The sequence below is a fragment of the Kwoniella newhampshirensis genome (assembly GCF_039105145.1).
Source record: "Kwoniella newhampshirensis strain CBS 13917 chromosome 10 map unlocalized Ctg15, whole genome shotgun sequence".
NCBI classification, from domain to species: Eukaryota; Fungi; Basidiomycota; class Tremellomycetes; order Tremellales; family Cryptococcaceae; genus Kwoniella; species Kwoniella newhampshirensis.
Window position 1 is genome coordinate 25,001 of NW_027118345.1, and position 22,159 is coordinate 47,159.

General features: G+C 51.3%; 7 protein-coding genes across 7 annotated transcripts; 5 read left to right on the forward strand and 2 right to left on the reverse strand.

Annotated features, from left to right (window-relative positions):
- Positions 1-1,576: 1,576 nt before the first annotated feature.
- On the forward strand, positions 1,577-2,719 carry IAR55_006970 (uncharacterized protein; the record flags this gene model as incomplete). Its single annotated transcript, XM_066950048.1, has 4 exons — positions 1,577-1,608; positions 1,703-1,966; positions 2,033-2,127; positions 2,196-2,719. The coding sequence occupies 4 exons, from the start codon at positions 1,577-1,579 to the stop codon at positions 2,717-2,719; spliced, it is 915 nt and encodes a 304-aa protein (XP_066799263.1).
- A 681-nt stretch (positions 2,720-3,400) lies between these two features.
- Positions 3,401-7,206, forward strand: IAR55_006971 (uncharacterized protein; the record flags this gene model as incomplete). Its single annotated transcript, XM_066950049.1, has 9 exons — positions 3,401-3,441; positions 3,512-3,799; positions 3,860-3,939; positions 4,019-4,675; positions 4,740-5,952; positions 6,018-6,107; positions 6,164-6,775; positions 6,849-6,887; positions 7,005-7,206. The coding sequence occupies 9 exons, from the start codon at positions 3,401-3,403 to the stop codon at positions 7,204-7,206; spliced, it is 3,222 nt and encodes a 1,073-aa protein (XP_066799264.1).
- Positions 7,207-7,578: 372 nt separating this feature from the next.
- On the forward strand, positions 7,579-8,798 carry IAR55_006972 (uncharacterized protein; the record flags this gene model as incomplete). The annotated part of the gene is made up of 4 exons (XM_066950050.1): positions 7,579-8,061; positions 8,139-8,303; positions 8,359-8,518; positions 8,575-8,798. 4 exons carry the CDS (start codon positions 7,579-7,581, stop codon positions 8,796-8,798), a joined length of 1,032 nt encoding a protein of 343 aa, XP_066799265.1.
- A 594-nt stretch (positions 8,799-9,392) lies between these two features.
- IAR55_006973 (uncharacterized protein) lies at positions 9,393-10,245 on the forward strand (the record flags this gene model as incomplete). Its single annotated transcript, XM_066950051.1, has 4 exons — positions 9,393-9,415; positions 9,477-9,749; positions 9,814-9,907; positions 9,994-10,245. 4 exons carry the CDS (start codon positions 9,393-9,395, stop codon positions 10,243-10,245), a joined length of 642 nt encoding a protein of 213 aa, XP_066799266.1.
- Positions 10,246-11,750: 1,505 nt separating this feature from the next.
- Positions 11,751-13,507, reverse strand: IAR55_006974 (uncharacterized protein; the record flags this gene model as incomplete). The annotated part of the gene is made up of 4 exons (XM_066950052.1): positions 11,751-12,844; positions 12,946-13,043; positions 13,139-13,174; positions 13,476-13,507. 4 exons carry the CDS (start codon positions 13,505-13,507, stop codon positions 11,751-11,753), a joined length of 1,260 nt encoding a protein of 419 aa, XP_066799267.1.
- A 1,306-nt stretch (positions 13,508-14,813) lies between these two features.
- IAR55_006975 (N-acetyl-gamma-glutamyl-phosphate reductase) lies at positions 14,814-18,373 on the reverse strand (the record flags this gene model as incomplete). Its single annotated transcript, XM_066950053.1, has 11 exons — positions 14,814-14,873; positions 14,928-14,975; positions 15,065-15,424; positions 15,553-15,764; positions 15,936-17,172; positions 17,225-17,503; positions 17,556-17,581; positions 17,635-17,696; positions 17,753-17,863; positions 17,927-18,060; positions 18,149-18,373. The coding sequence occupies 11 exons, from the start codon at positions 18,371-18,373 to the stop codon at positions 14,814-14,816; spliced, it is 2,754 nt and encodes a 917-aa protein (XP_066799268.1).
- Positions 18,374-18,767: 394 nt separating this feature from the next.
- IAR55_006976 (uncharacterized protein) lies at positions 18,768-21,996 on the forward strand (the record flags this gene model as incomplete). Its single annotated transcript, XM_066950054.1, has 15 exons — positions 18,768-18,791; positions 18,848-19,429; positions 19,489-19,556; positions 19,613-19,623; positions 19,685-19,941; positions 20,003-20,300; positions 20,366-20,404; positions 20,458-20,615; positions 20,678-20,758; positions 20,815-20,877; positions 20,938-21,063; positions 21,120-21,216; positions 21,266-21,442; positions 21,525-21,722; positions 21,860-21,996. The coding sequence occupies 15 exons, from the start codon at positions 18,768-18,770 to the stop codon at positions 21,994-21,996; spliced, it is 2,316 nt and encodes a 771-aa protein (XP_066799269.1).
- Positions 21,997-22,159: the final 163 nt, after the last annotated feature.

Consider the following 22,159-nt stretch of genomic DNA (forward strand, 5'->3'; position numbering starts at 1 on the left):
TACACATCCTGGTGGATGGAGTACAGTGAAGAGACATGTATACATGGACTCAGCTCTCGTTGGTTTAGCCTTTCCTTAACGATTTCTCGGTCGAAAGTTATAATGAGTACCTTGCTCTTCGTCAACGATATCACTGTGGTACTTCAGTCTATCTAGAGCTGCGTCAATGTCACAACGGCAATGTAACCAACGATTGACCACTGAACCACAAAAGGGGACAATCGGAATCTCCAGCCGCAGTGGAATTCCGCCGGTTAGGCTTGCCACGAGGCATTGGGGCGACATGACAGTCAAGCCCTTCTAGATATCCGTGTTAAGTCCCTCGTTATCCTCGTTATCCTACATTTCGTGCTGTCCCGTTGTGTAATAGCGCTCGTTCACTGAAGCCACATGGACCAACGTGACACTTCGACTCAGACTAGTCAATCTCAGCCCCTCAGGCCGGGTCATCCTATCCTGCACCGTCACGGGAACACTCGCCATTTGGCAGCCGGAACCGCGTCGTTACAGGTAAGCTATTCAGGAGAATTTCCAACTCTAGTCGCCTGTCGCAGAAAAAAGCTCTCGCTAGTCTATCGTCCAGCGTAGGCAAAGCAGTCATGAGGTGCCGAAGTATCTTGCCTCTAGTCTCACTGGTGTTCAGATACACTGGGACTGTACATTGAGCTTCAGCACGGCAATCAACATCTTCGTAAAATCTGCGGAGTGGGAATGATGACGAGCGATCGATTCATTGTTGTGAAAGTCAAGCATAAGTCACCGCAATCGCAGACCCCATGCAAGTTCAAATTACCTTCCGCCTGTATCCTTTCATTGGACAAGTCTCTAGATGCTTGGGAACAGTGGTATGGCCTCTCTTCCCGCATAGTCTTTCCTGGGTGTTAGTAGCTTTCGTTGATATACGGACTACCTACTCTGATAGAAGACTCCGGCGAGTGATCTTCAGTCCTTCAAAGGGCGACGCGTTTCGTGAAGCTTGTAGCGCTATGGCTATCAGGTATTGCTTGACGGGGGCACGCGGGGGACGGAGTCAACGAAGGGGTCTTTCTCGCCGTCCCAAGCTGCAGATCTGTAAGTGCACTGCGATATAGACGAATCTATCAGCGCGTCGAGATTCTAGGGGGTTGGCCGTTTGAAACACAGGGTGCAAGCGGGGTCATACAAGACTGCTCGACCATTGCCCCCGCCTCCTCGCGCAGAACTGTATCTCAATCAAAAGCGTTCTCCCCGTAGCCTCACAGGCAAAGGATCGTAGGTCTCCATCCACACGCAGAGTCGAGCAAAGAAAGCAGAGCTGCAGACCCGACCGGATACAATTTGTATTATTTTTATTTTTATTTGTTTGTTTTTTCTGTTTTGGGCCTGCCTTGAATGTGATCACGTATCACACGGGTCGACCTCGTGAAACAACAACATCCTCATCCTCTCATCTCACCTTCATCTCCTCCTACACCCCTACCACATCGTCACCACCATCCACCCTTACTCCTCTCCTACCAGTGAAGGATACGAAACAGACGGATCAATCGGTAGAAGACGCAGTGACGCACGTGGATGGATCGACAGCGTACCGGCTATGGGACCACATAACAAGGGCACTCGCGTCAAGTATGTCTGCTGTGCTCCTCCTTCACGCATCGTCTGTCCACGGCTCTTGCCTGAATGCAGCACTGTTGCTAACATGGATACTCTTTGTGCATAGCTGGGATGAAGATCCAAGTCTGACATTGCGTCTACTCAACCACATCGCGTCCAATCCACGATACAGATCATGTCTCTTCGGCAGTTCCAATCCCGGGGAAAGGTGGACAGCAGAGCGTGATTTGTGTATCGAGATGCTAGGAGATCAGGCATGGATGCAGGACAAAGCTGAGAAAGGATGGGTCGTTCGGAAAGGGGGAAGATGGGTGCCCACCGAAGCATGGACTAGCGGAGTGATGCATCCTGTTCGAAACAGGTTGAGCGTGTGAGTGTTCCTGTCTCCGCGTTGCGATGTGACGCCGACAAGGAGGAGCTGACGGTTCCCATCCAGACTGGTGAAGCGGATGGACTCAGGCTGGTATGAAACCAAGTATGTTCTGGATCCGAGATGGAACTCGGAAAGGGATATCCCCTGGGATAGACAAGGTGAGCTGTCACTCGATTCGGCACTTAAGATCACCCCTTGTTGTACAGGCTAATGAGTTGTTTCGTAGCCAATTTTGCACAGTCTTGCCCCTATTATTTCACTCTTCGACAACTCTGGCGGGAATCAAAGGCGTCCAAGTCCCTCCCACCTCTTCCAACATCTGCCGAATCGAGTAGTATGGCTCAGGGAAAGCGGTCAGCCGGCGACCTCTACGAATCAATCCCGAAACGCGCTCGCAACGATCAAACATACATGCCCCAGAATCAACAAGGGATGATAAGTCAGGCGGTGTATGGCGGAATGCCTGTCTATGGAGCGCCTGCACAATACCCAGGGCCGATCGTGAAACGAGGAAGAGGGCGACCGCCAGGAACCGGAAAAAACCAATCGACTACAGCAAGAGATGGTGAGATGATGAAGGGAGGCGCGCAAGCACTCGGCTCAAGGATGAACGGGATGGTGATGGGGCAGCTCGTGGGGTTCGGCGGAGCAGATGGCATCTCACCTATGCCCATGGTTCAGTCCGTTGCGGTGGAGAAAAGAGGCAGAGGCAGACCTCCCGGTCCAGGGAAGAGAAAGGCTCCGCAGTAGACCGTTCTCACTACTGCGCTACTGCGGAGTCTGGGGATGTAATGTTGCCGGAACACAATGCGAATCGACCTCTCGTCGGGATAAAGACAAAATCGTGCCTCCCGTGTGCTTGAGAATCCCCAACTGAGGAGGGCAACCTTGGAGGGGTCAAATTCGATAGTGAACGGTACGTTGCCGCTGAACGTCACCTACGAGACTCACATGATACTGATGGAGAAACAACATTCGTTTGATAGATCATAATATTTCATGTTGTAACCTATGTCTATGTCAACTTTATGCGCCATGCGATGATACTCACCTCAGTCTCGGTGAAGAGTACTGTTGGTACCTGACCTTTAGAGACCTAACCGCAAGGAAGCAATCGATGACCCTCCAGTTTCAGAGTGCCAGGGACTCGTTCGAGAATTCGTCTCCCTCACGACTCCGATACGGAGAATTTGATCGAAGCTGTAGCAGCCATCAAGGGGTCGCGATCGATCCTCGGCTGGCGGTCGAGATTTTGGTCCGCTGATACGCGTTGTGATATGACTTATAATCGCGTCAATTCGCTGGATATTACTTTCGTGGGGGAAAGGTCGATCGTGTCCTTCATACTTGTTCTTTTATACAGGTTTCGCAAGATCCCTGGAAATAACTCTAGCTTGCTCTTTCGGCTTGACTGAAATTTGACAGCTCGCCATGGCAGGAGAGAGCGTTCCCCCGGCGGGATGCAACGTCCAGTAAGTACCAGTCCAAGATGTTCTGCAGGCAATTGTTTTGACACACCGGGGTGACATCGTGATGATACAGATGGACAGAAAGCACGATGAAGCGACTTCTCAAAATCATGAAAGCTCACAAACGGTACCGATACGTTCTCTTCCCGAGTTTAGGGTTGCCGAGACGGCGCGAGGTCCAGAAATGGGCCGTACTACGAGATCTACTCATTCAACTTCTTGCAGAGGACAAATTCAATAGTTCCTGGTTGAGAGACGCGAAGAAGAGAGGATTGGTGGTGCACTCGCAGGAACGAGGGTGGGACAGTACGGATGAATGGACCTCTGAGACTAACAATCCCTTGCGCCACAAGCTGGAAAGGTGAGTCGATTCTGATACTTCATTAAAGACATAGACATCCAGTCGCTGACAGAGATGTAGGCTCAGATCGAATTACAACCGGCACAAGGTTGAGTTCGGCAAGTGGAAGTCGTTGGACGAGATGCCCGAGGAGAAGCGCGGTACGTACATGAGCCAACACATCTTGATCCCTCATCACGAATCCATCCTAAGACAGGCAGACTGACAAGCTACTTTTAGAACAATTGCAAAGTTTGTCGCCCTGGCATTTCAAGATCAAGAAGCTTGAGAAGAAATATTTTCGAGCCGCTGCAGAATTCACTCGCACCTTCCCCTCTCCTCTCCTCTCCAGATCGCCATCGCCGCTCCGTCCTACACGACTATCAGCCTCTCCTTCTTCTCCGCGTTATCGAACAGTAGAGCTCCATGTCCCAGACGCGTTCCCATCTCTCACGGGCCTCGAAAACGAAATGAACGATTTCGAGGATGCCAGGGGGGACACTGATTACAGCGAGGATGATCAGGCAACCGATACGGATCATCGCTCGAAAGCCCTTCGTTCATCTTCTACACCCGGTGATCAAAGTAGTATGGCAAGGGCACTTCAGCTTAGGCTGCCGTCCATCGTGGATCCAAATATGGAAGAGGATAGCAACAACTCGTCCAGTAACGGAGAGTCGAACAACAACCGTGGAATTGCCCTTGCAAAGGGTGACGAAGACAGTGGGGCAGAAAATGTTGGAGGACAACGGGCTGATTGTCAAGCTTACGGTGAGGATGAGGGTCAAGAAAGTGAAAGTGACATTGAAGAACAAGCTGAAAGGAGGGATGAAAACAATGATGACGATGATTACGAGGTGATTGGTGTGAAAATCGCTCACGAGCACAAGATCTCAGGTGAGCGAACCCTTTTGATCTTGTAGTACCGAGACCGGAGTTGACTGATCTATCCATCACACAGTAGAAGACCGTCCGACTGGACCTAACTCTGCTGAATCTGAAATTGTCGAAGCTCGCTCTCCTCAAGAAAAGCATTCGACTCTTCTCTCGGTCCTCTGCACTCCCGAACCCGAAGAGAAGACCGCAATGTCCCGTTCATCTACACCACCACATCCTCGACCGCGCTGGAAGATCTCTACTTCTCCGGCGAAACCTTCCAACACGCCTGCAGGGACCGATAGCACGGCCGACTATCGTACTGTGCGGGTAGCTGGTGGGTGGAACCGAAGAAGGAACAAGTATGATGAGCAGGGTCACGACGGCGGAGTGGGTGAGACGGCTCAGGTCACAGAGTCGGACACTCTACACAACGTCGATGGGAGAATCACATCACCAACGGAGGACGATTGTGAAGAAGTAGATGAACTGGAAGATGACGAGGAGACTGAGGAAGAGATTGAGGAGATTGAAGGGATTGAAGACATGAAGGATTACGGCGGCGATGTTGACAATCGCGTTGACGTAGACCAAGAAAAAGGGACGGTGGCGCCGATTGATGAGGAAGAGATGGTTTCGCATAGGTCAATTGACATGATGTCCTCGACCCATGGGGACTTCCGTGGCGAAAACAAAATCCTTCCACTCCCCCAACTCTCTCTTGCTTCATCACCACAATCCGAACCTCGCTGTGACGATCCCACCTTTGAGTCTATCGCGACTGGTCCCTCTATCAGCACCTCACATCGCCGTTTTTCGGATCTTATCTCGCCTTCGCCATCCCCAATCATGTTCGACGCCAAAGATCTGTGGGACGAGATCGATCCCGCTCTGCGCGACCCATTTGCCCTACCTAGTGGTCTAGGTGACACCCCACTCATTGTTCTTCCCTCCCACGGTGTTGATCATGCCATGAGCGGCGTTGACGAGGTAGCTCGTGTCGGTCTGAATCTTTCTTATGCCACTTGGTTCAATGAGGTCGACACTGCCCAAGCAATCCGGCCAGGTTCATGTGATGATACGGCAATGACCAGTGCCACTGGAGGAGATGAGATTTCAAACGACTGTGTGGTGACGACGGAATACAACGACAAGAGGAGGACAAGGAGAAAGAGGAAGAAGCAAAGGGTCAGATTCGCGGCAGAGACTTCTGCTGTAGTTGAGGCTCGACCATCAGCAGAATACCGCAAGAAGAATGACAAGGAGGATAATAGGCCACAAAGTTCTGATGCCATGTCGTAAGCTTGATGCCTTGACTGCTGGTTTCGATATGACTGATGGCTCATGGACGAATTTCACGAAGAATGGTTGACCTACTGAAAAACCATCGGATCTGCGTTGCGGCGAATGCTGGTCGAGTGCAAGTCACCGAGATGATCAAGGTCGCATGCGGGTGAGTGATAGGTGCGGACATAACAGAGAGACCGATCCTGATCTCATGAATGACAGGTCGAGCAAGTCGAGAGCCCGCCAACGAGTCACAGATGTGGAGGCGCTTGAGAGGGTACCCAACGAGTTCAAGCGAATCATCGTGATCGACAATGAGGACATGAATGCGGTCGATGTTGAACACGGTATCCATCGTATGACGGTTCCGCAATTCACGAGATACCTTGAGTCACTTCGACGTTCCTCTTCGACGACATTGTCAACAACTGTCACGAACACAGTGTCGAGGGACAACGAGTCTGGCCGGGCGCCATCTGACGGAAATCTTGTCACTTCTCGTACAGTCCAGAGAAAGAAGAGGAAGATGTCAGCCGGAAGGAGTGAAAAGATCCGTGCAACACCTGATTCTGATCGACCCACAGGAGAACCTGGTGCGCTGTTTTCCCGAGTGGATCCCCTGATGAAGAATAGCATAGCTAAAGACCTTCGTCGCGCTCGTATCACTCGTCTCGCCGATCTCGATTCCTCCGATTTGAACCTTGAACAACAGCTCCAAATAGACCTTCAAAGGCCACACTGGCAAGTCCAAGTGGAAGAAGCATTTCGGAAACTGAGAATGGAATGGTTTCACAAAGCATATCAAGTTCTGTATGGGGCAAGCCAGAGCCAGTCGTGAGTGCTGCAGGTCGTTTCGTCCAGCTGCACTTCGAATGATGGGTATTAATCGGTGCTCTCACTGCCTCAGCGTAGTGCTGTCGAATTACCAGGTGTTGAAGGGTTCCAGGTCAGTAGTATATCACGTCCCAGAGTGCGATCCTCTTCACCGATTGATCAATATGGCCGGGGGGTATGTCTCTCCGTTGTCCGTCCTACAAATTGATGCTAATCCCTCGGCGAATAGCCAGACTCCCAAATGCTTCACAGAACCGATATCATTGTTCCAGGGCACGCCTCCGCGACGAATCGTCATCCTCGATCGTAAGACTGATGAGAACGCCCTTCACCTGGTGGCGTTGAAGAGGTTCAACCCGGTCTTGATGACGGAGATGGAATTTCTGATGAGATTTGACACGAAACACGTCAAAGCTGGTCTGGTAGAGTAGGTGTGCTAGGGATGAAGCAGGGTGGGTGCTCAAGTGGTCTGGGAAGTGCTATACTGTCTGTCAGGCGGCTGCATACTACAATAGCGACCGAGGTATCGTGCAAAAGTTTTTATATCAGTGATTATACAACAGTGGGACGATGAATGCATACTTGTCTAAAGTCAATGCCGAACATTGGGCATGTGTAATGCTTCTGGGGATGTGTATGTGTGTGTGAGTGTATGCTGCGACGAGAAGCTTTGTCGTCCACATCTGTGACCATCATCTGCACGCGGGTGCTTCTTCATATGAAATGCACTTCCATCGGTCGATTCGCCTCTCTCTATGATATTGTTCTCTCAACGACGGACATCCAACACCACCTTCACCACCATGATTCCTTCTTTTATCTGTCTGATACTCCCAGTGACAACGCTAGCGTCCACCATTCAACCTCTCAACTATATCCTTCCATCCTACACCACTGCCGATGTGACACTTGCCACCACCATCGGTCATCAGGCCTACGATCGTCCATACGTTCACCCCGGTAATACCACCACATACGAATGGTGGTACTTTGATGCGATCTCTTCTGACGGTGAAAGTTCCGTCGTCTTCCAGCCTATCATGTACAATGTCAGTGTCCCCGTCGAGTTGCTGTTCCAGCTAGTGTGGCCGAACGCTACCGTCAAAGATATCATTCTCGGTTCGAACCATCGTTTATATGTCTCAACTCGGGGAGATGGGTCGAGTGGGATCGGAATGGCGGATGGAGGAGTTTTCTCGTGGGTCGGAAGTCAGGATGCATCGGAGTACACTCTCAAGGTGGACATTCCTGATGAGGACATCAGCGGTACCGTCACGTTGTTTAGAGTGAGTGAGCTGCTGTTACCGTAGGCTTTCAAGCGGAAACCATTCATAGCGTTTGCGCACTGCTTGTCCACAAGTAGACCGCTCCACCTCATGTCGCATGTTCGGAGACCTGTCCCGATGCCCGTCTTGACCTGTTCTGGAATCTGTACTGGATGAATCCAGTCCCTGACGCGGTGGCGATCGTGGACATCAAAGTGGGTAGTGACAGACTCGCTTTCACCCGTAATGGGTATCATGACAAGGTAACGTCGTAGTATAACAAGAACCACGAGATGCTGTGAGCTGACTGGTCCGTAGAACTGGGGTCCGGTCTACTTTGCCAACGATCTCAATCAATGGTACTGGGGCCATGGACGTGCAAGCGAATACAGTATCGTCTGGTTCTACCATCTCGATATCCAAGATCACATCACCACCAGCGGATATATCGCCAAAGACGCCCAGATCCTCTGGACAGGTTGTTCTGCACGCAACAACTCATCGTCGTCGTTCGACCTTATGGAGAAGGGGTAGCATATCCTATCATGGGAACGAACAATATCTCGCAGATACAAGGGTACAAGATCGATTTCGATGCGGGAGCTCTGGGGAGGTTCGCTTTTGATTTCAGGAAGAATCGGCAGGTGACGAAATATAGTTGGTATGGAAGATGGATAGGGACGATGAGTGGTGGAAGGGTCGCGGAGAAGAATGAGTCGGGTGTGGCGGTCTGTGAGCAGATGGGACCGTTCTTTTGAAGGGATCTCCCGGCAGGTCTTGAGCAGACTATCTTGCAGAAGATATCCATGGCCGGGTGACGATGTCACAATAACACCAATCGTATGAGTCAATTTACATGATTGCATGCAGAGATCGCTACTGATTCATTCGCACCAGAAGCACGCCCGATGCTAAAGCGGAGGATCGGATAAAGTGCTCGAATGAACGGCTCGAGCGTTCGAGATGTTTGTCAGACATCCTGATCCGTCCGCTTCAGAATGCTAGTCACTACCTTTGTTTTCGACGTCGTTCCATACAGCCTCATCCATGATCCACATGATATGCATACACACAGGTCATAGGCATGTTGAGGACGACATCTTGCAGCCATTCCACTCAAATTCCAGAATGAGCTGTGTTCGGGCAACTGGAAGGAGACGCTGAAACGCAATGCTCGCCAGGGAAATGTTTGGTTGCGATCAGAGCGTCAGAAGACCGATACAACATTCGATCACGCAACTGATCCCCTGTCTTTCTCTCCTCCTCTCTCTCTCTCTCTTCTTAATCAGTTTATAACCCCGAGAACATCCTGTCGACTTCTGTGCTTGACTTGGGACACGGCATGGTCAACCATGTCGAGCGCCAAAGTGATATCGTTAGTTGCTCTTGATTCCATTGACACCATTCCTCCGCCGACGATTGACCTTGCCACCTAGGTGGAGAGACCCTCAGAAAGTCCTGCGTCTACTCGAACTAGTGAGCTCCTCTGATCGGTGGAGAAAGGCTTTCTTCGTGCCGTCCCACTCGAAACGTCAGGAAGACAGATGGTTGATCGCTCGAGAGATCTGCTCGGTATTGTTTAAGAACGACGATTGGATGTTGGACAGAGAGAAAGAAGGTCTCGTGTACCGCGATATGGAAGGGAGATGGGTGGCCACTGAGTGCTGGATCAGAAAGAGTCCTAACCCAGTCGAACACAAGATGTACCGGTGAGTGCCAGGGTGTCGATGTGGGAATAAAGCCTGTGCTTGATCGCTAAAAACTCTGGCGTAGTTTGATGAAAGACTTTAGAGAGCAGAAGTACCACTTTGAATACGGGATAGACCCACGCTGGACTTGTATGAAGATGTGCCGCAGAAGAAACGAGGTAGGTTCCGAACGTATTGTCATCTGTCTACATCTGTCCTCGATTTAGTTTCGTGGTCGAGAAGTTGACTCGTGTGCCTCGCTCAGATCATGTCGCAGGTCACTTCCCCTACTACTTCCTTTTACAAGCTCTCGTGCTGGACAAGCCACTTCCTTCCAGCTCTTCTACCCCTACTCGCAACAGTAGCTCGCCAGATCCAGCCCGCTCAAATAGCAAGAGGAGAACTCACCTCGATTCGCACACTTCATCCACCCCTCGACCGAAGAAACGTCGGCGCCACAGAGATCCGACAGAAAGTGCTAGATTTCGTCAAATACGGGAAGGAAACGCCTTGGTGAACCGTGCCCAACGATATCTGGACGAATGCTCCCGTGAGAGGGACGAGGAACGACGATGTCTGGAATCAATGTCAGGACCCTCGGTGTATCTCGGTAGGCTAACGAAAGCGGTCTCAGACACCTCCGATAGCGATACAACCTCTTCGGAGGCTGAGTCTGAAAGCGAGCATAACAATCCAAAGGGCACCGAGCCGATACCTTCAACGCTGAGCCCATTATCGCGTCCTGTCTAACCTTCTCTACCCCCCATCTGACGCGTATCCACGTCAGTATCGATCACGCTTGGAGTCGTGCAGAGGGAGGGGGGTTAGAATGAGTCCGGCTGGTTTCGTAACTTACCTCAGGAATAGACGGTGACGATAGTGTTATTGGTGTCTTATGATATTCTTGCCTATGAGCCGTATAATAGCCTTTCCCCTTCGAGAACAGAGCAGTCGTTCCTGCCTCAAGTACCACGGCATAACGTTTCTCCTATAACTTCATGTACAGGAGGCGGTCCACGTCTCATTGTAGCCTCGGTTTGTGACACCTAGTCACCATTATCCTGCCCCCAGTCTTACGTAATTGACCCAGCCTTGACAGGAGGTTGCATGTTCAGCTAGGTATGAAGTAACTTATCCCTTCGCCCAAGTCCCGCCCAAGCCCCATGATTCAGATCCTCGTACCCCTGTTCCTCCTCAGATCTCGTAGTTTGCGAATGAACGAAACGAATCTGCTTGGCGTCAATAGGAATACTTCGCGTCCTTCAAGTTTGAAAAGAGCGTTTTCCTTTCCCGCTTGGAAGTAGGTAATGTGGAAAAGGTGATCGGACGCATCGCTCTCCAGACATAATTCGCGCTTATTGAGGTACAACGTGCTGAATGAGTGGGTGGATGAGCCGAAAGGTACCCGAATGATGCTAAAAGACACTCACAATCTTTCCGCCTGGCAGATTCTATTCAAATGTTGCCTGCATTGGACCGAGACGTCCAGTTCCACAGAAACACCGCGGCCACGTCCAACGTCGTATGATCTAAGATCTGTCAGGATTACTTCCTGGTCCAGACTCCAGCCAGGAGCGCTCACTTGTTTTCGCATTCACAGGCAAGCGCGGCGAGCTGCTTCCGACAAATATTCTCAAATATGCTCTGGCATGTGTTGACAATCTGCGAGGGATTTACCCCTTTGATCCTAGGGATCCTCCTACCAGGCCAGTGGCCGTGCTTGAAGACCCCCAGCAGCTCAACCTTTCGGCAGCCCCTTTGTTGGACTGAGACGAGACTAGCCACCGATAGGTGTATGGTCCTGGTCTTGATATATCAGATGCTACTCTAGAAGGGTGAATGCGGACAACTTACGCTCCACACAGCTGCATCATACGAACAACCTCTTGTAGCAGATTGTCACCTTGGAAGCAATATGTGACGAGGATGTGGTATTGAGTCATGATCTGTCCAACATCCCCCCTGCAAAAGGTTGCACCGATACCCTTCGGTCAGTTTCGTTCATGCCTTGGCACAAGATTCTCACCATCCTTGAACCGAACGCCACAAAATCTCTAACTTGAGCTCTGTATTCGCCCGGTTTCGCAAGCTCACAACGTCGATGGCGTTCGGATTGCGGTTCAGCAGGTCTCGGATCTCATGTCGGTACCACTTCAGAGGTATATTATGCTTGTTGAAGCTTCCGATCAAGACGGAAGTCGTACTTGTGTAGGTCACTGCGCGTCGAAGCTGTCCTTCCAGCACCACCAGGCCGTCTTGAAAGGGATTTTTGTGCGTCAACGGATACAGTCCCAATCTTACTGTCGGTTCAAAGTTAGACGGCCTATCATCTTCCGTAATTCGACTTTCCTTTGGTCGCTGCTTCGGTCGATATTCAGGCCGGGCCGAGCCATCTTCGTCGACTCTCGTCTGCCCTTCGAACTCCTCATCGGACGATTCGCCATCGGTAGAGGAATCAGACGAATCAACCACTGGTATTGGTGTATGGGCATTGCCTCCTAGGCTTTCAAAAGATGTGCCCTTGACTCTGGAACCTGCCTTGGTATCCGTCACCTTGAATCTTTTGATCGAATTTGGTAACATCTTGGGAGAGTGGCTTCTACCCCGTCCCTTGATATGGCCATGATCTTCGTGGTCGGAGTTAGAGTCGGAGTCGGTGTCAGAGTCAGTGTCGGTGTCGGTGTCGGAGTCGGAGTCAGAGTCGGAGTCGATGTCAGAGTCGGAATCGGAGTCACAGTCGGTTTGTGGGCGGTAGAGAGCCGTGCCAGGGGAAAGCCCGGCTCCTGCTGCAGACATCGCACGCGGTTGTAAATCAACCGAGGGACCAATCGACGAGACTCGAGACACTGTCTGTCTGGGCAACTCTCTCTCCACTTCTGAGTCAGATTCGTTGGAAGAAGATGTTGATGAACGTTGACGCTTAAGAGGAGGACCTAGGCGAGGTGAGGAAGATCGCGGAGAATACGGGGTGGAGACCCGTGGCCGGCATCGCCGAGTGGTGGTCGAGGCTGGAGGAGTAGATGGAAGCTCGAATGGGAGATCGATAGGGATCGCCGTATCGGGATGAACCATTTGGCGAAGGAGGAAATAGTATGGATGGGCTGCCTTGAGCTCTTCTGAGGTCACGGTAATAGTCAGTATGCTTTCGATTTCCAGGCAGGCTCCGTGGTTTAGGCTATGTGGTATGTGATTGCGCTGACTACCAGAAACCACTCACTGCGTCGAGAAAGGCGAGGAATACCCTCCCATGTCTTCCATGTCGACTCAAAGTGACAATGCTTCTCATACCAGCCGTCCTTCATTCGCTGTTTGAGGCTGCGCCATAGTCAGCGTCGTCGAAATCCCCTCCAGGACAAGATCGAAGTAGCCAAGGTTGCTGAAAGCACAACGCAAAATCCTTTCGTACTCACGATCGGACTCTCGAAGAAACGGGTTTCGCCACCGAGCTATCCCACTTGTCGGTTAGATCTCCACTCTCCTTGATCACCTCGGTACACCAGCCCTCTCCTCTCTGCATCTTTCATCCAGTCACTCTCATCGAAGAGGGTCATACAGACCGCCTTGGCAATCAGGTACTTGTTTTTGGGGACTTCGATGCCTTTTGGGAAGAGCGTTCGTCGATAAATCGGTTTGGAATCGATTATCTCGAGAAGACGAAGTGTCATTTTCGGTTCGATGTCCCAGCTGTGCATACCTTCACCCTCAGCGGTGGACTGATACGTATGGCGGCATCAGGATATAACTCACTTGACCCGCAAGGACGATGACAGAGTAGACATGGCCTGAGACGGATCGGGTTGCAGTCGTCGAAGAACGGCTATAACGTTAAAAGCCAAGACGGTTGGGAATGATCGAAAAAGGTTGACTGTTGTAGTGGTGAAAACTGTGATGCTTGTTGAGGAGTGATGAAGATGAAGGTGAAGAAGATCTCGTCCATGCACAGACTTACCCCTCCGGCATTGACCACCATTCATTTGTTTCGTGTTTCAGTACGTCGATGGTGGTCCGTGCATCGTCGTCGCCGTCGTTGTCAGGGGTTCCCCGTGTCGACAACCCGGAAGTCCGAGGCTGAGTGTTCGTGTTTCTCTATGGATTCCAAACACTGTGCATCTTCGACGTCTCGCATGTCTCCTCCCCACCCGGAACTCCTGGGTCATTCTGTTTCTCACTCTTTCACCTGCGACGTCTGCTTGCTTTGAGACGGAGCGCACCGTCCTGACGCCGAAAATCCAAGCAAGAGTATAGTGAGTCTTCTCGTGCTATACATCGTGTCTCCCCGCTTTGCTTCGACGTGGAGCTAACCTACTGCACCCCATTCATTCAGCTGGGAGAACGATCCTCATCTCCACCTCAGACTGTTGAATGTGGTCCATGTAACATTGGCATGGCCCAATATATTATACAGTAGTAGTAGGGCGTGATATTTCGGACTTGGCGGACACGATGATCTACCTCGTGAGGGCTGGATTACTGCACGTTCACATTCTCACTTCTCCATGCCGCTCAAGCTTTGAACACTGACTGATCGCCCACGCCTCGGTAACATATGGGAAGAAGACGGTTTCGCAAACCGCTGTCGTGATTTCACATTCTGCTCTCGTGACGAGCGGGAGACCAGCGGTGTTCTCATCACTTTCAAGATGCCGTAGGCGCAAATCCGGAGTGGAGTGAGACTCATCAAGGCCGCCTGACGATGTTGACGCCATCCAAGTCGATGGGTACGTCAGAGATGTAGCGACAGAAAGGATGACGAGAGGGGAAGAAGGCAAGTAAAGGGAGACGAAGAGATCAGGGAGACACAATGACACGGTCACGTAGCGCTCGAAGGAGGTACAGAAGGAAGGAGCGTTCTGTGGGTCATACAAGAGAACGCAAGCGGATTGCGCAGTTGCCATATTGCCATTGACTTGGGTTCAAGAGAAGGCGCCCTTGGTGGTTGGTGAGGAACACTGTTCGAGCTCGGTCACGGAAGCCCGATAAAACTACATGCATTTACTGTAGTTTTCAGTCTTGAATCAAGTAATGACCCTTTCCAACCTATGATATGCATTGAATATCCCCGATACGTCCTCTTTCAACACTCGTTTAAAGCTTGTCGAGGGGGATACCATCGAGTTCCTCATAACCGAGTGCAAGGTTAAGGTTCTACCGAAACGATCAGCGTCTAGGCTTCATTCCTCCAGGTGCGATCGCACTCACCTGCATACATTGTGTTGCGGCACCCTTCAACAAGTTATCAAGTGCACCCTGTTGATCACAATTGTTAGCTCTGCCTGCTTGAAACAGTGAATTGATCTCATCTCATTGGAGACTGGTAGGATGGGAACCCAACTCACTACGACCACTACTCTCTTGCCTGAACTGTGAACCTGAACACCCCCGACCCTCCATCCATGTTTCCCCTCAGCCTCCTTAACGTCCGGAACACCCTTACCGACCACACAAAGTCTCTCGGAACCATATTTCGCCTCATACAACTCCAAGATCTCCGACGCTCTCATCGTCTTTTCGAGAGGTGCAGTGAGGATGGAGATGATTCCGCTGAACCAGGGTGCGACGTTGGGGATGAAGGCCAAGGAGAAACTGGAGCTCTCGCCTTCCGGGAGGAGTTGTCGGAGTTGAGTGGTAGCTTCTCGTTCGTGGATGTGGTCGGTCAATGTGTATGGTCGAATACCGCCTCGGAGATCGTCGGGAGTCTACAGAGAGCGTGAAGTGTCAATACGATGTTGGATCTCACTAAAAGCAAGATACAGAGAGAGGGGCGCATACAGCGAGAAGAAGTGTGGAATGCATCGCCATTATATCAGTGATCAAGGCCACTCACCACCTTCGCAACAGTCTTTGGCCTACCCTCAGCATCCTTCTCACCACTCTTGGTCCCAGCGCCAGAGTATCCGGAGATACCAAAGACCGAAGGTGCCTGGTGCTTGTCCAAGTGAGGCATCAAGGGCGCGAGCAACATCTGTGTGTTGGTAGCATAACATCCCGGGTTCGAGATTCTGGTTGAGGTCTTGGTCGATTCTCGTCCGTACAATTCTGAAAGGAGACAAGGGGACAAGATGAAAATCATTCATTCAGCTTTGCTTTAATTACAATGCACAGATCTCGCAAGGGGGAGTGATGACAGGATGATGGATGTTATTTTGTGTTAAATTACAATCCGATCCTCCATGTTTCTCCCCCATCATGATGAAAAGGCCTTCTCACCCGGCAAGCCATAGGTCCAGTCCTTCTCAAATCGATAGTCCGCACTGAGATCCACGATCACACTCTTTCCGCCCTTCGAGGCCGCAGCATCGATAGCATCAACAAAGGGTTTGCAGATGCCGTTTGGGAGAGCCATGACCCAAGCGTCGACCTCGTTGTTCTCTGCCATCATGCCGACATGCTGGACGGACAAGTTGGAGTAAGACACGTCGGATTTAGTGTACTCCTTCAAGGGCAGACCGGCGAGCTCTCGTGATGATACGTGAGTCAAGTCAAGGTGAGGGTGATTGTTGATAAGGGAAATCAGGTTCTGGCCAGTGTAGCCTCGAGCACCGATAAGTGCGACTCGCTTTTTGGGGGCGTCGGTAGCGGTGGCGTAACCTCGTCGTGAGAATGAGGAAGAGGCAGAAGAAGCGGAAGGACGAGCAGAAGTGGAGAAAGCTCGGGCGCCACCGGTGGAAGCGATTCGGTGAGGAGGAACGCTTGGTCCAACAGGGAGGAAGACTCTTTCAATGCGGCCGTTCTCCTCGAAACCTTGGATGATGGTCTCAACCTGCTTTACATCAGGTACACCGTACCAGAACAGACTGCGTCCAGCTCGAGTGAAGCTGCCGTCGGCTCGCTCGAAGTGCCAAGCCCGGTTCTCGTCATCGGCCTTGGCAGTCCAAAACAGTCGCTTGTGGTCTTTCTTAATCGCATCAAAGACGTTGTCAACGATCTTGTTGAGGATACCATTTCGAGAAGGAAGGAATTTTGTCATAACGGGAGTTTCGCCCTCAGGATGGGAGACGACAGCGACAACGTCGAAAGGCTCGTCACCGTAGATGGTGTGGGGGCTGTTCTTAAGCTCGGAGAAGATCTCAGCAACAGACTTTCGGCCAGACTTGACCTCTGGGTCCCGGTCGGTAAAGATCTGTCGGAGTTGGGTGGAACCGACTGCCTCAACGGAGGGCTGCTTGTAAAGCTTGTAGCCTCGTCGGATCAGGGTACCCGCACCGGCGTCAGTGAAGAGCTCCTTTTGAAGCATGTCGGTGGAGATGATAGCGACGGATGAGGTTCGGGGAAGAGTGTCGAGAAGTTCCTTGATCTCTCGGATCTTGAGCTTAGTACCGAATTTGACCCAGGACTCCTTCATGAGAGCGTCGTACTCTTCGTCGAGGTTGATGGTAGAAATCTTCTTGCCTGTGACACCATGGAACAGACCACCCTTCTCGTTCAAGTAGACAATTTTCATGGGCTATGAGACTGTCAGAGACGTTTCTTCGAAACGGAGCACCAGCGGTACTCACCTCGAGAACTCGAGCCAACTCTCCGGCAGCGATGTCGGCGTTGACGTTCAGAATTTGACCCTCGGCGTTCTCAGCCAGACTGGTAAGGATGGGCAAACACCCGGCCCGGATAGCGGCCTCGATAGGAGCCTTGTTGACGCTGGTGATCTTGCCAACGAGACCGTATTTTTCCTTGTTGAGATATTCGGCTGTGAAGACACCGGTGGGGATGGGTCGAGCACGTGTGCCGAGGCGTTCGAGGGCAGTGGTCAGTTTGAGGTTCTCCTGTAGGAATACTCGCTGCGAGGAAATCAGCTTATGATCGCTCGATTCTTCGAGACGGGCCGCTTACTCGAGCAACGGCGAGCGTCTTGGCATCTACAAGCTGGATCAGTGAGAGCACCCTGTAAATCGAGAAGACGCAAGCTCACCAGTGATACGAATACCGTCCTCGTAGTCAGGTACCACACCCTCGGCTTCTAGAATTTCATTGCTGCAAGTGCCTCTGTTCAGCTACCGCTGGGTACATTAGGTGGTGGCTCGACTTACAGTTGAGGACCGGCACCGTGGAGGACAATAGGGTATAAGCCTAGCCTATTCAGGAAAGAAAGGGAGAGGGCGAGATCATCAAGCTCGTTGGTGAGAATCGCACCTCCGATTCTGGGAAGGAACATGACAGTCAGCTGAAGCACTCGCGACTTCACATGTGGCCGTTCAGCTCACTTGAGGACAGCGAATTTGGCTTCAGGAAGGACAGCACCGGTTGCACCTGCTTGAGAGGATTGGGTGAAGATACGAAGATATCTCTCGACCTCGTGTTTGGATCCGAGCGAGTAGAGCAATCGTATGATCGTGTCCTGTCAGTGTTGTACCAGAATCAGCTGAGAAGTTCGTGACATTTGGTTTGATAGCACACAAGGCGATAGGGCACAGCTCAAAACTCACCCTGTCCATACCACCATCGCGTTGATTGCTCAAAGCGCTAGTCAAGCCACGCTTCCTGATCTCGTTCCCTACTTTCTTCACATCTAATTCGAGGACGACATTGGACTTGGTCAACTGAGAGGATGCGGAAACCGGAAGGGATGGTTTGGTGAATGCTCTAGCGGTGGTAGCGGGACGAGAGACGGAAAGGGTTGTTCGAGGGATGTTAATCGATCGTCTGAGCATGTTGTAGATGCGGGTGTGGGGTGTGAACCGCAGATGAGGGACTAGAGAATAGATAGGTAGAGATGGAGACTTTCAAGGTTAGGTAGCCGAATGAAAGAGAGAAGATTGATTTTGTGGAAACGGAGTCGAATGGGGTGAAGCGATAAGCGATACTCGGATAAGAGAGGAGAGATTAGGGGGATTTCCATGTGGACGCAGAATGCCACGTCATCAACCACTGGTCAACGGGATCAAATCTCCCGTCTGGTTGAGTTACCCGTCCTGAAAATAAACAAGTCGCGGCTGCCTTTTCGTACACATTCATTCAACTCGTCAACAACCATCTGATACAATTCAGAAGCATCGATCATTCTGCGACAACCCTCGGTCGATCCACCCTATCGTACATCTCAAGATGTCAGAAGGTCAGGAGAACACGGTGAGCTATCTCAGGATGTCCGGTTCATCAGACCAACAGCTGACTGTGCCGCTCAGGCTCCTGTTTCCCGGCTCCCTCGACTCGCTTCTCCCATCAAACAGACATCTTCCATTCCTACACTTGCCACAGCCATGACTTCCATGGCACCCCTCGTCTCCTCGAACAATGCAAACAAGCGTAAACTGCCTTCGTCGCCGGCTGTACCGCCGCCAAAACGTACCGTTTCTGGTTCTAGTGCGACACTCGCTTCATCGACCTCTGCAGGCCTTCGAACATCTCAACGTGGTAAACCTGCTTCGAGCGGCTTCGTACCTACGACGACTCGTAAAACATCGGCTACACTGAGTCGACCAGCTTCATCATTGGGTGTATCGACGAGGAGAACGGGGAGTGCGGGAAGTTCAACGAGTACTGCCTCGAGTTCCACCGTGACTCGACCTCGACCTGGAATGGTAACGACCAAGAGACCACCTATCAGTTCTTCGAACTCCGGCGGACCGACCACTCGAGCAGGCAGTACCTTGGGGAGAAGTCTTGGACCGGGCGCGCGACCGACAAGCAGGGGCGTCAGTCCTGCTCTGGCGTCGACGGGAAGAAGTGCGATCGGTAGTGGTGTGGCGAGTGCGGCTCAGATGAAGGTGAGTTGACCTGTGGGTCATGGCATCGCGGAAGGGCATATCTGATGTCGGTCCATTAGAGTCACGACGGTAGGATAGAGAATGTTGAAAGGATGGTCGGGGGCTTCAAAGACCTTCTGGAGCGAGAGTGAGTGAATGGCTACGCAGTGAACCGAACAATGGCTGACTATGTGGCTCGAACAGACAAGCAAAGAGTCAGTATAGCTTTGGGAAGCAATCACTTGCCAATAAGCTGACCATGTTCTATTATATCAGTATCGTCACTTCAAATGTCGCAGGTCGATCTGCAGAATCTCCTACAGAGCACTCAGAACACCGAGCGGGAAGCTCGACGCGATCTCTCCTCAGCTTCTGAAGAGCTGGCTGCATTGCGGTCTGCCCATGCACGTGAGGTTGATGATCTAGAGCGGACCATCAACAGGAAAGACAGGGAGAAGAGAGGACTAGAGGATGAGCTAAAAGACAGCAGAGATGAGCTGAGTAGAGAGAGGGAGAACGTCAGAGAGCTCAAGGTCAGTTCTTCGTTCTTACATCTACTGCGATCTGGAGCTCATGCGACGTGATCATCTTCAGCAAACACTGGCTCATCAGTCGACTCAACACCTCACTCTTTCAGCTCAACTAGCCGCTTCCCAGACTCAACTCACTATATTACAAGCAGAGGTGGAACGAGCCACTCTCTCTGTCTCCTCAATGAAAGCAGAACTTCAGGTGGGCCAGGAGAGAGCGAGAGAAGCAGAGACCAAGGCAGAGCAAAAAGTGAAGGAAGCTGAGGAGGAGAGGGACAGGAGGATCGCAGAGATTGAGGAGGAATTGAGAGCAGCCGAGACTATTAGACGAAAGCTGCATAACCAGGTCCAAGAACTCAAGGGTCAGTGATCAGATCAGTGATTGTGTAGAGTTGAATACTTGACTGACGCACCGCCAATCTCCCAGGTAACATTCGAGTCTTTGCTCGTGTGCGACCAGCTCTTTGTGAGTGTGAAATCACTCCGACGTGCTCAAAACACCTGCTTACCCTTGTACAGCACATGAATCAAGTTCCACTGATGCGCTTGCTCAAATTGATTATGGAGATGAGCGTACAGCTGCAGAGACCGGACAGAGCCAGATCACTGTGACAGCGAGAACGGAGTCGGCCACTGGACAGCAAAGAGAGCAAGTCAATCAGTTCACCTTTGATAAAGTAAGAGACTTGCACATCAACTCTTCGCCAGACGAAGGAAGCAATGCTGATCCGGCGAACAGATCTTCGAGCCCAAGGCTGGACAGAAAGAGGTGTTCGAGGAGATCTCAATGCTCGCGCAATCCGTTCTGGATGGATACAATGTGAGATTGATTCATTGCGGAATTCGAATACAGACGATCTGACAGTATACTTGCAGGTCTGCATCTTTGCCTATGGGCAAACGGGTTCAGGCAAATCGTGGACTATGGAAGGTGGTCAAGTGAGCTAATCAGTTTTTTGTTTTCATTTTGTTCTAATTAGCTGACAGCGGTCTGCGCAGAACGACCAAGACGCCGGAATGATACCTCGAGCGATTGACATGATCTTCGCGGTAAGCAACAACCTCAAAGATCGGGGATGGAAATATCAGATGGAAGGACAGTTCTTGGAAGTTTACAACGAGGTTGTGAGTGATACCTGGCGCCAAAACGGTACAAGAGCTGATCAAGACGGTGTGAGCAGATCAACGATCTTCTTGGTAATGGTCAATTCGATACCAAGAAGCATGAGATCAAGCTTGACAAAGATGGCAAACTCACCGTGACCGATGTCGTCAGCAGTGCGTAGCATCTGGTTTGGCGAGGCTTTGAGCTGACAGATACCCGTAGTCCCCTTGAGCAACCCACGACAGGTGTCCACTCTTCTTGATCGGGCAAGGTCCCGAAGAGCTGTCGCAGCGACGTTGATGAACGAGCGATCTTCGCGATCACACTCTGTCTTCACGTTGAAGGTGAAGGGCATCAACCCTCTGACGGACGAGAAATGCGAGGCGATGCTTAACCTTGGTGAGTGCAATCCGCCAGGACTGGCTGCTTTACTTGAAAGCGATCAGGTCGGAAAGGAGCTGATTGATTTCGTTTGCCATAGTCGACTTGGCTGGATCTGAACGACTCGAGAAATCAGGAGCAGGCGAGAACAAGGATCGGTTGAAGGAGACGATCAACATCAACAAATCGCTCTCAGCGCTCGCAGACGTGATTGGAGCTTTGGGACAGGGCCAACAAGGTGGCCACGTGCCGTACAGAAATTCCACCTTGACGAGGTTGTTGCAGACTAGCTTGTCCGGTGAGTGACGGCGGGTCCAAGGTCACGGTCCAGCTAGTCATCAATGCGGAGAGAGCAAAGATCCGGACGGCTTGGAGCGATACATGTTGAATAATTCAGATCTCCGGAAAGCCTGAGCTGACACCGGTTATTCGCAGGTTCGAGTAAGACACTTATGTTGTGCAACCTCTCTCCTCTGGCTGCTCATCTCGGAGAAACTCTCTGCAGTTTGAGATTCGCCACGAAGGTCAACACAACGGTTGTCGGACAGGCCAAGAAGCAAATATCGAAGTGAGCATGGGACCGAGGTCTTCGTGGCTACTCGATGAGTACGAAAGAAAGAAGATTCAAGTGATTGACATTGGTGAACGACCGATGATCGCGATGTAAATCGTTAGAATGACATCTAGTACGTGTGATGAGAGTTGGCAAACGGACTTTGGACGAACGAATGGTCT